Source organism: Camelina sativa, chromosome 13, assembly GCF_030686135.1.
Source record: "Camelina sativa cultivar CO46 ecotype springtype chromosome 13, ASM3068613v1".
Taxonomy (NCBI): domain Eukaryota; kingdom Viridiplantae; phylum Streptophyta; class Magnoliopsida; order Brassicales; family Brassicaceae; genus Camelina; species Camelina sativa.
The window spans coordinates 14,608,104-14,620,964 of NC_141892.1; the positions used below are offsets into that span (position 1 = coordinate 14,608,104).

Below are 12,861 nucleotides of genomic sequence, written 5' to 3' on the forward strand. Positions count from 1 at the left end.
TCCGAAGGGTGCCTTTTGGGGCCAAAACCGCGGCCCAGGACCCTATATAAAGGGGGCGCTCGTCTCATTCTGAAGATACGATCGGATACAGAAAAATACACCAAAAACTCGAGAGTACGAGTAAAGATCAGGAAGAAGGATCCGAGAGATAAAGAGTTCGGCGAGAAGGGTAATAAGGGTCGGAGGTACGGTACAGTACCGTCCATATAGGCTCTGGGAATTGGGGTAGTGCATCAAACATAAGCATAAGTAAATGCTTAGGATGGTCCGGTTGGTCGGAGGAAAGGGGGTGCGGCTCGGAAGTGGATCGGGAACCGCCAGGTTCACCGTGAAACAACCGAACTGATGCGCATGCTACCTCCCTACCGATCAGCGTACCATTCGGGGTGTCCGAGTACGGACAAATCGGGCGGAGAAAAGTAAACGCGGCACGGCGGTTGGACAGGGATCGGTACAGACCCCCAGTACACCGTCCGAACTGATGCGCGGGATAACTCTCTACCGGCCGACCTCTGTACTGGACGGTTATTAGTACCTAGCGTGCATTGCATGACATGTACAGCGGAAAAGGGAATGTTATTGATGCCTACTTGGTTTCAGGAAATGAGGGTGATCGCGGGAAAGGAAGTGCTTAGGCGCGGGACTCATGGCCGGGAAGATGAGTGGTGGTGGTGTGAAGGGTAGATAGGATCGATTATACAGCTTGTACTAGCTTATTATGCAAACTCATAAGTTGTATCGAATCCTTTGATTACTTAATGAATATCGAATGTTTACTTACTCTAAGTATTATATCATAAGGATTATGTATGAATCACAGAATGTGCAAACGAACATTGTTTAAAGGAATGGCCCTAAAATATGACTAAGTAGTGTAATGGGAGGGGAGAACCTCTCCGGCCATAGATGGCCGGGGATGGGGTCTTTCAGATCATCTCGGACCGGGAACCAAGATTCCTTAGTCACTTCTGGCGTACTTTGTGGAAGAAACTGGGGACAAAATTACTCTATCACACCGCCACACACCCTCTGACCGACGGGCAGACCGAAGTCGTCAACCGGACTCTTGGTGCGTTACTACGTACGGCTATCTCGAGCAACAAAGGGACTTGGTTAGAATGCATCCCACTCATCGAGTTTGCCTACAACCAAGCGGTTCATTCGGCCACCAAGAAGTCACCGTTCAAGGTCGCCTATGGGTTCAAACCATTGACCCCGATGGACTTGTTACCATTACCTCCGGGCGAGACTGAATGCCAAGACGGAGCCGCTAAGGCTGAACTGGTCAAACGTCTGCACGAAGAAGTCCTAGCCAACATCGAGAGGAGGAACGAACAATACGCCCGATACGCCAACAAAGGACGCAAGCAAATGCTCTTCCAACCTGGCGAATGGGTGTGGCTACACCTTCGGCCAAAGAGGTTTGCCCAGAAAAGGAAGGACAAACACAGCCCACGGGGCGACGAACCTTTCCGGATCGTCGAGAAGATCAACGACAATGCCTATGGACTTGAGCTTCCCGGTGAGTACCACACATCAACATTATTTAATGTTGCTGATTTAGTTCCGTTTGATGCAGGTGATGACGAAGATGTTTTGGGGACAAAACCTTTGCAAGGGGGAGGGAATGATGTGAGCACCGGACCGGAGACGCGGCCAGGAACACTCGCACCAAACCCGGACACCGACCGAACACGTGTATCACTCGCGGAACAACTCAAAGCCAGCATGCCGAGGATCACTCCCGGTGCAACCACGCGGAGCAAGAGCTCATCCAGGGCTTCCAAGCAAAGGATCAACCACTTGGTCCAAACCTTCGTCCAAGAAGACCAAGAGATCGACTCGGCCAAGGCAACCATCAGCGAGACCGTCCGTACGGCCTTCGTCCTTACCCAAGGATGAGGGCGCCAAAGACGGTAAGATCATGACTCGTACTCTTTTTCCTTACTTCGGGTTTTTCCCATGAGGTTTACCAGAGAAGGTTTTAACGAGGCGATGAGTCCTACCGCACAATGTCGCGTTTAACCCAAGGACGCATGCAACGCCGCGTTTAACATCAGTGACGTGGCAATCAGAGCTCGGCCTAAGGACGCGGCCTTTCTATTATCTTTTTCCTTTAAAATTTGCGTTTTGATTTTATCTAGAGTCTTCCCTTGTGAACGTTGGAATAGTGTGACGTGTGTGGCCTTGTTTAAACCACATAGAGGGCGACGTGTTCACCGTCCGTGGAGACGCGTCAAGGGCAACGTGTGCGGACCATAGCGAGTCCGCGTGTCCCTAGTCCCTTCTAAACCCTTACACTATTTAAACTTCCAACGCCCCTAGCTTAGACTCTTTAGACTTGAATGAAATCATAATTTTTTAAAGAGAGAATCTTTGCTTCTTGTCTCAACCCTCTTTCTCGCAACAAAGTCCGGGACTTAGCTTGAAAGAAACCCTAGAAGGATCGATCCGGGATCGCTCTTCTTCTAGTCGGCGTACGACGCTCACCACCGCTCGTGTACACTGCCGGTTCAATCCGTACCATCGTCATCGCACGACGTCCGATTCAGATTGTTAGCTGTGTCTCACTTCGACTCCATCATCCTCTAGAGAACCGAGGTCGAGTTGCTTACTCGGTTCGCTAGCCACCGTCCGTACTCCCCGGTCCGTCTGTCCGCTACCGCGTTCAGCCGTCCTTACCATCTGTCTTTCATCACCTTCCGTTCTATTCCGTATTCTATCCGTCCATTTCTTCTCAAAACTCATTCTCTCTCTACTTTCATCCCACCTCCCTTTGTCCGAGAAAAGTACTTGTCTTTCCGTCCGTCCAACGACGTAAAACTCCGTCCGAGCGTCTAGGCCGTCCGGCGTTCACATCACAAACCCTCACAAACAACCACATAAGAAATCAACACCTAAAAACACACAAAAGCACACATCTAATCGCTTAAATAAGCCATGGTCCCACACTCACCTCTAAAACCAGCAGATCTGACGAAGAACAACGAGATTCAATCCTTCCAACGACACCTACTTGTCACCCTCGCTCAGATCTCCTTCTCCATGTTCCAAAAACACCAAAATCCGACTTAGAAATCTCCAGAAACTCACAGAAACTTCTCAAGAACTTTTTAGAACTTTTCTCCTCTTTCTCTTTTCCAGAAACGAAAAAAGTGGCTTAAAGAATAAGTGGCGTCATGTTCTCCCTTTAAATACTTGAGCCCTAGGTTTCCATCAACTAAACCGCGTCAAACCGGAGAAAATAGAACTAACCCAAACACCAATCGCGCGGTTGCATTGATCGATGCACTCACTTGCGTCGATTGATGCACAACCAGGATTTCTGGTTCACGGGCGTTACAATTATTCTTGATCTCATTGAAGTCTCCCATTACTAATTTAGGCTTTGCTTTGATAAAGGCCGACTTTAGCAAAATTCTTCAACATTCGCCACATGTGTTGTCTTGGTTTTCTCACCGAATTCCCATAGACATAGGTTTAGCAAAAAGTGGATGGCCCTTTCGTCATATATAGATCAATATAGTAAAGTGTAGGTGGAGACAGAAAAACACATTTTACCGTATTCCGCCAAAAGATAGCTAGACTCCCACTTAAACTATCGGGAAAGATCAAGATTTGATGATTGAAATGGAGATCCTTGCCAAGTTTTTGTACAAAAATATCTTTATTTTTAGTTTCTACGAGGATTAAGATATCAATTTTATACTTATGATTGATATCCTTAAGGTATGGAATTGTCAGAGGGTTCCTCAGTCTCTGGCAATTTTAAATAATCTTCTAAAATATAGTGTTATCGAACTTATGATGTGAAAAATATTAACTATTTTAAGAGATTACAAGGATTTTTACTTAAAACACACACGAGGTCAAAATCTCAAAGTTTAAAAGTGGTGTTTGAAAAGATTTTACTACATTAATACATAACAAATTTCCTAAATTCAGCCAACATCGATACTAATAAAAAGTAGAAGCTATAAGCTTCTTAAATTGTCCACATAGGATTTTAGACAACCAGTAGGGGTTAGCCATGTCACTAATTAACATTTTTACTTAAGTTGTCCACATATGATTTAAAAAACCAATAGGGATTGGACATCTCACTTATTGACATTTTTTAAAATATAGTAGTTTTCTATATTATTAAGTTTTTTGAGAAAAAGGAAAAAGTTAAATCTATAAAAATAAAAGACATTACAACGTCCCATATCAGGTAAAAAGGTTTTAGATATTGGTTCAGAACCATTATAAATAAGACTAAAATGCTTCCAACTACGAATGAGCAGGAAAGCTTGATTTATCAAGGGTCCAAATTTAAAAATTTCATTCGGTTTAATCTGATGTTTTATTTGAGCAAATAAACATTTTAAAAATGTTTCTAATTATTATAAATTTTAAATTTTCAAAAAGTTTAAAATATTATAACTATTGAATCTTTAAAAAATTTTAGCTTTTACAAATTTTTAAAAATGAGCAGGAATCTTGATTTACCATGCATCACCATTTAAAAGTTTTATTCGGTTTATACCGGTTCTTTATTTTAGAGAATTTAAACAATAACAAACTTTCCAACAAATTTATATTACATATACAATTGATTTTGGGTTCTTTATTTTAGTACGAGCTATAAGCTTCAAAGGCATCCACATAGGATTTTAAACAACCAGTGGAGATTTGACACTTCATTATTTGATATTTTGAAAAATATACTATTTTCTATATTCTAAGATCTTTTAGAAAAAGTAAAAATTTAATTTATAGAAATAAGAAAAAAATGTACAACATCCCACATTGTACAACTACGACTACGAACCATTATAAATAAATAAATAAGATTAATGTACTTACAACTACGAATGAGCATGAAAACTTGACTTATCAAACATCTAAATTTGAAAGATTTATTCAGTTTAATCTGATATTTTATTTGAGCAAATAAAAACTTAGTTTCAAAATATTATTATTTTTAAAATTTTTAATATATCATAATTTTTAAATTTAAATTTTTTATAATATTATAAATATTGAAACTTTTAAAAGGTTTAAAATAATTTTCATTGTTTTCTTACTCCATAAAAACAATGACAATTTGACAATAAAGATATCAAAAAAAAATGGAGAGTAAGAAAACAATGAATGTTTAAAATACTATAAATATTAAAAATATAAACAATTTAAGTATCTTTATTGGTTTGAGAAGTTTCACTACATGTGGATCTAAAACCGAATATATGGGTGAAAGTATCAATCAATAACTTGAGTACATATGGTATTGTGGTAGCTATGTTGGTTTTCATGAATTGCAAAAATCTTCCGAGAAAAAATTCAGTGATTTTGGTGTTAGAGTTTGCTAAAGATAAATTATGTTTACTTTAAAACAAAAAGTAAGTTGGGTAGTAATTTAAAACAAAAAGGTTTTGAATGATTATTCAGTGGAAGAAAGTGAAGGAAGCGGACGAGGAAGAGGAAAAATAAAAGTATAACGAAAAAGCGGATGGAAGTTATGTGATAATTTAAACCAAAAAATGTTCTCAATGATTATTCGGAGAAAAAAGCGAGAAATCAGACAAGAAAGAAGAAGAATAAAAGTATACAAAGAAGTAGACGGTGAAAGTAATGATGAAAACTACCATGCAAAATTGACAATGAAAATGACGAGAAATAATATGAAAAGTAAATGGAAAAAAAACAAAGACATAAGTGGTGGTTTTCAATTGAATATGAAAAACCAAAATTGGTTCATGATTCTTTTGTTCATATTTGATTCTTAAATACTATTAATTTTTATATTTTTAATTGTGTATTTAAAATAAAATTATTATCATAATAGTAACTTAAAGTTATTAGAAGATAATATTTTATAACATCAATTATATATAGTTGCATCTAATATATAAAAAATCTATACGTAGCGTGGGTTCAAAACCTAGTTTATCAAAATAATTGAAAAAAATCACAATAAACATTAAAAACTAGAGCCGAAATCACAAAAATCCAAAATAATCAAAAAAAAATTCTATCTCAAATTAACTTAAAAAAAAAATCCAAAACAAACCCAAAAATAACTAAACCGATTAAGTAATGTCCATCCCTATTAAATATTAATATATGTATATATATATATATATATAAAATAATCTAAAATCCACAAAACCTTATCAAATATTAGTTAGGCAAAATTAATTTTCCACTAGTTTTTTATTTTTATTTTTGGATATTATACTTAGTCTACTATTAATTAAAAAAAAAACCACAGATAGGCACACATAGTACAATACAATTTAAGGAGTTGGAAAAAAAAAAAAAAGAACGAGTGGTGTTGCTCTGTTCACCTTCCTCTTCATCTTCCCCTGTCTCCTTCTCTCTCTATTATATATACAATACCAAAACTCTTCTCTCCCTAAATCTCTTACCCTTCCACCTCTCTTTTTCTCTCTGCATTATCTCTTCCAACTCGCTTCTCAGGTAAAGATCCATTTTTCCTCTCCAAATCCTTATTTCTCTGATCCTGTAATCTAGGGTTTTTTTTTTTTTTTTTCCTTTCAATTTCGGATTCCTAAGCAATTCGTTTCGAATTTTGTATCTGGGTAATTATCATGTCGAATCCAATGCGGCTAATTCTGGAATCAGTGTTTGTTTTACCTCAATTTTATGATGATCTGTACAGTGATTTGTATCAAATTATCTAAGCTCCTTGCATGAGATCTTGTTCTTGTACAGTTTTTTCATTTCACTTAGGTTTGCTGGAACAGATTTGTTTTCTGATAGATTTGTGTTTGTTTTTTTTTTTTTTGATGTAGAATGGGAACTACCAATGGAACTGATTATGGTGCTTACACATACAAGGAGCTTGAGAGAGAGCTTTATTGGCCATCTGAGAAGCTCAAGATATCAATTACTGGCGCTGGAGGTTTCATTGCATCTCACATTGCTCGTCGTTTGAAGCACGAAGGGCATTACGTTATTGCTTCTGACTGGAAGAAGAATGAGCATATGACTGAAGATATGTTCTGTGATGAGTTCCACCTTGTTGATCTCAGGGTTATGGAGAATTGTCTCAAGGTTACTCAAGGAGTTGATCATGTCTTTAACTTGGCTGCTGATATGGGTGGTATGGGTTTTATCCAGTCCAACCACTCCGTCATCATGTATAACAACACTATGATCAGTTTCAACATGATTGAGGCTGCTAGGATCAATGGGATTAAGAGGTTAGATTATATTTCTTGGGTTTTCGAACTTACTTGTATGTGTTTTTTTTTCATTAACAACTTTTTCTGTGTTTCAGGTTCTTCTATGCTTCTAGTGCGTGTATCTATCCAGAGTTCAAGCAGCTGGAAACTACTAATGTGAGCCTGAAGGAGTCAGATGCTTGGCCTGCAGAGGTTTGTGTAACCCTGATGAATATGATTTATATGTTCTGAGTCTTTCTTATTTGACTATATACTTTGATTTCTAATGTTAATATAGCCTCAAGATGCTTATGGTTTGGAGAAACTTGCAACCGAGGAGTTGTGCAAGCATTACAACAAAGATTTTGGGATTGAGTGCCGCATTGGAAGGTTTCATAACATTTATGGTCCTTTTGGAACATGGAAAGGTAATCAAACAAACAGTTTCCAGACTTTGCGAGAATAATTAATTGTGTGTCATTGGGATTTATGTTTGCTGTACAAATTGGTTAATTTCAGGCGGAAGGGAGAAGGCTCCTGCTGCTTTCTGCAGAAAGGCTCTCACCTCCACTGATAGGTTCGAGATGTGGGGAGATGGGCTTCAAACCCGCTCATTTACCTTCATCGATGAGTGCGTTGAAGGTGTACTCAGGTGAGGGCATTAGCTCCAAATTAGAAACGATGACATTTTTGTGTTACAAATAACTGTCTGAATTTTTCACTCATTTTTGTTTTTTTAGGTTGACAAAATCAGATTTCCGTGAGCCAGTGAACATCGGAAGCGATGAGATGGTCAGCATGAATGAGATGGCTGAGATGGTTCTCAGTTTTGAGGAGAAGAAGCTTCCAATTCACCACATTCCGGGCCCAGAAGGTGTCCGTGGCCGTAACTCAGACAACAATCTCATCAAAGAAAAGCTTGGTTGGGCTCCAAATATGAGATTGAAGGTACCGACATTATTTACTCAACTAGCAGCTCAAAGAGAATTTTATGCTGATTTTGTTTTGACCATAATCGTTAAACAGGAGGGGCTTAGAATAACCTACTTCTGGATAAAGGAACAGATCGAGAAAGAGAAAGCAAGAGGAAGTGATGTTACGCTTTACGGGTCATCAAAGGTGGTTGGAACTCAAGCACCGGTTCAGTTGGGCTCACTCCGTGCGGCTGATGGAAAAGAGTGAAAGGATGGATTTACCACAGTATAAGTGGCACAGTATAAGTGGCCTTTTAAGTTCAGCAAAATGTTTAGATATACGCTTTAGGTAGCTTCCTACTGAAAAAAAGCAATTATAATAAGTGTTTTGGATTTGGGTTTTCTCTCCTGCTCATCTCTCATTATTTCTGCCGTAAACCCCTCATTCTTGTTTATTTTTAGTTGAAAAAGTTTCCATCGTTAAGTCCATTCTACTATCTATCCTTGTGGTCCTTTTCATGGTATGGATGTTCATGTTCATCATCATCGTCAACTTGATGTTGTGGTCCTGTCACGGACCAATGTCACATGTGGGTTTGAGATATCTCTTTCAACTTATCACTTTATTTACACATCTCTACGGCTTAAGGATCACTCACCTTTCTTTCTCTGCCCTCCACTTCTTTGCCCCATTCCTCGGCCTATAATGTCACACGTTATTATCTTCTCTTTGGTTCTTCGAATCTGGATAAACGACCTAGAAATATCTAAAGATTTCTTCAACAAAATTTAATTAATACTCCAATTTCTCAAGACATACTGTATTAGATATATGTATATATCTCTTGATCCGGATATTCTAATATTCCAATTTCCAGATATATTAAAATTCCGAATAATTGGAAATTGGAATGTTATCTCTTCATCCTTACTCAAGAACGGTTCATACCAACTCGTGTTGTAACTTCCGATAATGATAACATAAATATATCATTTACACTTTAAAATCTGTAATGTGCCTTTCCAAATGGCAGAGATAATAATGGGTGTGACTGAAATTCTCAGATATACATTAATACGCCTCGGGGACGTTAATGTAAAGCTCTCTCCCCCTCTCGTAAATAATGCTCAATTTACAGAGAATAGTGGCTTGCTCTAGAGATTGGTAGCTGAATAAACCGGTGTGGTTTCGAGTAAATCCTCAAATTTCCTGAGTATATCCTTTAGAGCATCCATAAACCCATCTTTTGTTGAAGCATCTGCGGTTTGTTTGTCTCTGTTATTCAATTGAGCAAATATTGTCTTATATAAAAGAGCCACTGGTTCGTTGTCTGAAGATAACGGAGGCAACCCAAACTCTTTTCCATTCTTTATTATCAGAGTCTTTATAAGATCTGGCCATCCTTGGCTGTCTTTCCAGTTCGTCACTTCCAGAATCGTTTTCTCTATGAGACACTTGAGTGTCTTCTCGTCAGCAAGAATCTGAGAAAAATGATTGATCAAGCTGGTTAAGAGATCCATGCTTTTATTCTGTAAGTGTTCCTTACAAACTTTAAATTCTATTAAGCAAAAAGGGAGTGTGAATTAACCACCTTACGCAGCCTTGATCCAGTAAAAATCTCAACGTTCTGGACAATGGTTATTGGTTTCTCATGAAGGACATCTGCTATTCCTTGTAGAACTGGCTGCAATAGTTGAGCAAATTGTGCTTGTCCAAGTTCTTCATCACCATCAGCATCATGCTTCTTAATGATATCATCTAAGATGGGAAATTCTGTTCCAAACAAACAATACCCACTATGTTAAAACAACAATGAAAATGAAATGATCCAAAGGAAACATAGCTGTTGAAGAATATTGAATCCTAAACCACAAATACCACAAACAGAGAAATACATGACACAGTATACTATGTTAACTGCTAGAAAGAGCTTCTCCTTAAATGATTTCAAAAGTGTTGATTTCATGGCTCACAAAACCAATCCACAGACAAGCGCAGCGGTTACAATTCCGTGACAACGAACAAGACTGAAACTTGGAAAAAGAAAGAAGAGAACCTGAGAGTGAAGGAACACCCATCTCAACACCCATATGTACAAGAGCATTTCGTATCTCGCTTTTACAAATCTTTCCGTTATCTTCTTCATCCAAATCAGTGAACAAGTTCTCTGCCAACATTGCAAAATCATCTTCATCCTCCAAAAACATCTTCAACATACTCCCATCAAGAACCGACACCACAATTGGAGCATCTATATAATCACATAAACAAAGTATCATCATCATCATCATCAATCAAATCCATAAACTAAACCTATCGTTCACACACAGATCCATCTATCTATGCATCAAATTTATATTGATCCTATTACCTCTAAGAGCATCGGCAACGGCGGAGATGAAAACTCCGAGTTTCTCAGAAGCTTGTTGTTGATTGAACTCCGTACGTCGGAAACTGACGTCATCTCCATCGGAGACTCGAGAGATCGCCGCGTCTTTGAGATTTGGCGGTAGTGAGAGTCCCGAGAGAGATTCAGAAACCTTAGATTCGGAGATTTCTAGAAGCTGAGCACCGGTTACGCCGTGTTGGAGTTCCGGTGGGCTGAGATCGATGGATCTGAGCACATCACCGTCGAAGATCGTTAATCCCGTGTTCGACATTTCAAGAGATCGAGAAAGAGAGAGAGAGAGATTTTGGTGAAGTGAAGGAGAAAGACCGTTTTGAAAGTTTTGTCGTTTACTTTAGTCAACGGAAGTCAAGGAAAAACGTTGACTCGCGTCCTGTAACGGATCAGATAACCGTGGTTGTGAAGGTATCCGGATCCGGATCCGGATCCGGATATGCGTTTTGATATTTGTATCTGGATCTGATTATATGGGATATACATGTTGCGAATTGATAAATTAAAGAATCGATGAATGAAAAAGCTTTTATGTGTATTATTAGATCTCAAAGGATCGAGTATATATACGGTTGTACAAGACTTAGAGCCCAAGTTCTAATTCTAACTAAATAGAAATTATACAATATACACAAATCTGAAATATACCATAAACAGAAATGCACATATACGTGTATATACTATTATCCCCTCAAGCTGGAGCATGGAGATTTAAAATGCTCAGCTTGGACCGAAATGAGTTGAACTCCCGTTCTCCTAAAGACTTAGTGAAAATGTCTGCTAATTGAATCTTAGTAGAGACATAATCAGGAGTGATGATACCAGACGTGATCTTTTCCTGGATAAAATGATAGTCATTTTCGATGTGTTTAGTTCGCTCATGAAAAACTGGGTTGACACTGATATGCAAAGCTGCCTGACTATCACAGAAAAGTCGCATTGGCTGAAGTAATGCTTTGAGCCAAATAAGTTCTTTCGTTGTCCAAGCCATAGCACGATATTCAGCCTCAGCTGAAGACATGCTAACAACTTTTTGCTTCTTCGTTTTCCAAGATATCGGAGACGTGCCAAGTTGAATAAATCAACCGTGTGTAGATCGCCGAGTTAAAGAACAACCCGCACGATCAGAGTCGCACCATGCATATATCTGAAGATCGGAGTCCACATGAAATAAAACTCCTTGTCCCGGAGTTCCTTTAAGATACTGAACAACACGCAGTGCTGCGGTCCAATGTTCCTCTCAAGGTGTTTTCATAAACTGTGACAGTGTGTGAACATAGTAGGCCAAATTGGGTCGGGTTACACCTAGATATATCAACTTACCAATCAAACGCCTATAAGATTCATGATTAGAAAGAAGTGGACCGAAAGCCAAACCTAGTCGATGGTGTTGCTCGAGAGGAAAAGCAGCTGGCCGGGAACCGAGTAAACTCGTTTCGGATAAGATATCGAGAGTGTACTTGCGTTGGCTGATGTAAATTCCTTCTAGACTGCGAGAAACTTCGATACCCAAAAAATATTTCAACGCACCGAGATCTTTCATATGGAAGCAAGTGCTAAGATATGCTTTGAATTTTTCGATTGCTCCAATCGTATTCCTGTGATCACCAAGTCATAGACGTAGACGAGAACACGTATCTCAACCCCGTCTTTTTCAAAAACAAACAAGGAATAATCTGAGAAAGATTGTGCAAAACCATATTTTTCTAAGGAAGAGGCAAGTTTGGCAAACCAGTAGCATGGTGCTTGCTTTAAGCCATAAAGAGACTTTCTCAAACGACAAACTTTGCCGTCATTGTGTTTAGGAAATCCTGGTGGCAACCGTATGTACACTTCTTCATCTAAATCACCGTGAAGAAAGGCATTGTGGACGTCCATTTGATGGACTTCCCAATTTCGAGCTGAGACAACAGCTAAAAAGGATTGAACCGTGGTCATCTTCACAACAGGAGCGAAGGTTTCTCCATAATCCACTCCTTTGATTTGTTGATTTCCCAAGACCACCAACTGTGCCTTATATCGTTCTATCAAACCATCCAACTTATGTTTAATACGAAAGACCCATTGACAACCGATTGCTTGTTTTCCTTCAGGCAAGTCTTCAAGTGTCCAAGTTTCATTTTCTTCCAGTGAACCAATTTCGTTGCCGACCGCCTGCGTCCAACGTTTATCCTTCATAACTTCAGCAAAAGTTTTTGGTTCCTTTGCACTTGTTATAGCAACAAGAATAATTTTGTGACTTTCAGAGAATTTTTCATCACGCAAGACATCTGGAATAGGATACAAACACGTAGAGCCATCACAAACCAAGGTGGTATCGTAATCGGCAAGATATTTCAGAGCATCTCTTTTTTGCATTTCTTTACGAAGAGC

General features: G+C 38.8%; 2 protein-coding genes across 2 annotated transcripts; one reads left to right on the forward strand and one right to left on the reverse strand.

The window, feature by feature from the left end:
- Positions 1–6,192: 6,192 nt before the first annotated feature.
- LOC104736843 (GDP-mannose 3,5-epimerase) lies at positions 6,193–8,575 on the forward strand. Its single transcript, XM_010456910.2, has 7 exons — positions 6,193–6,465; positions 6,801–7,211; positions 7,289–7,385; positions 7,471–7,600; positions 7,692–7,824; positions 7,913–8,120; positions 8,199–8,575. The coding sequence occupies exons 2-7, from the start codon at positions 6,802–6,804 to the stop codon at positions 8,352–8,354; spliced, it is 1,134 nt and encodes a 377-aa protein (XP_010455212.1). The 5' UTR covers positions 6,193–6,465; position 6,801; the 3' UTR covers positions 8,355–8,575.
- A 453-nt stretch (positions 8,576–9,028) lies between these two features.
- On the reverse strand, positions 9,029–11,015 carry LOC104736844 (uncharacterized). The gene is made up of 4 exons (XM_087482212.1): positions 10,459–11,015; positions 10,144–10,338; positions 9,679–9,860; positions 9,029–9,568 (listed from the first exon to the last, which is right to left on the reverse strand). The coding sequence occupies exons 1-4, from the start codon at positions 10,745–10,747 to the stop codon at positions 9,242–9,244; spliced, it is 993 nt and encodes a 330-aa protein (XP_087338338.1). The 5' UTR covers positions 10,748–11,015; the 3' UTR covers positions 9,029–9,241.
- Between the last annotated feature and the right edge of the window lie 1,846 nt (positions 11,016–12,861).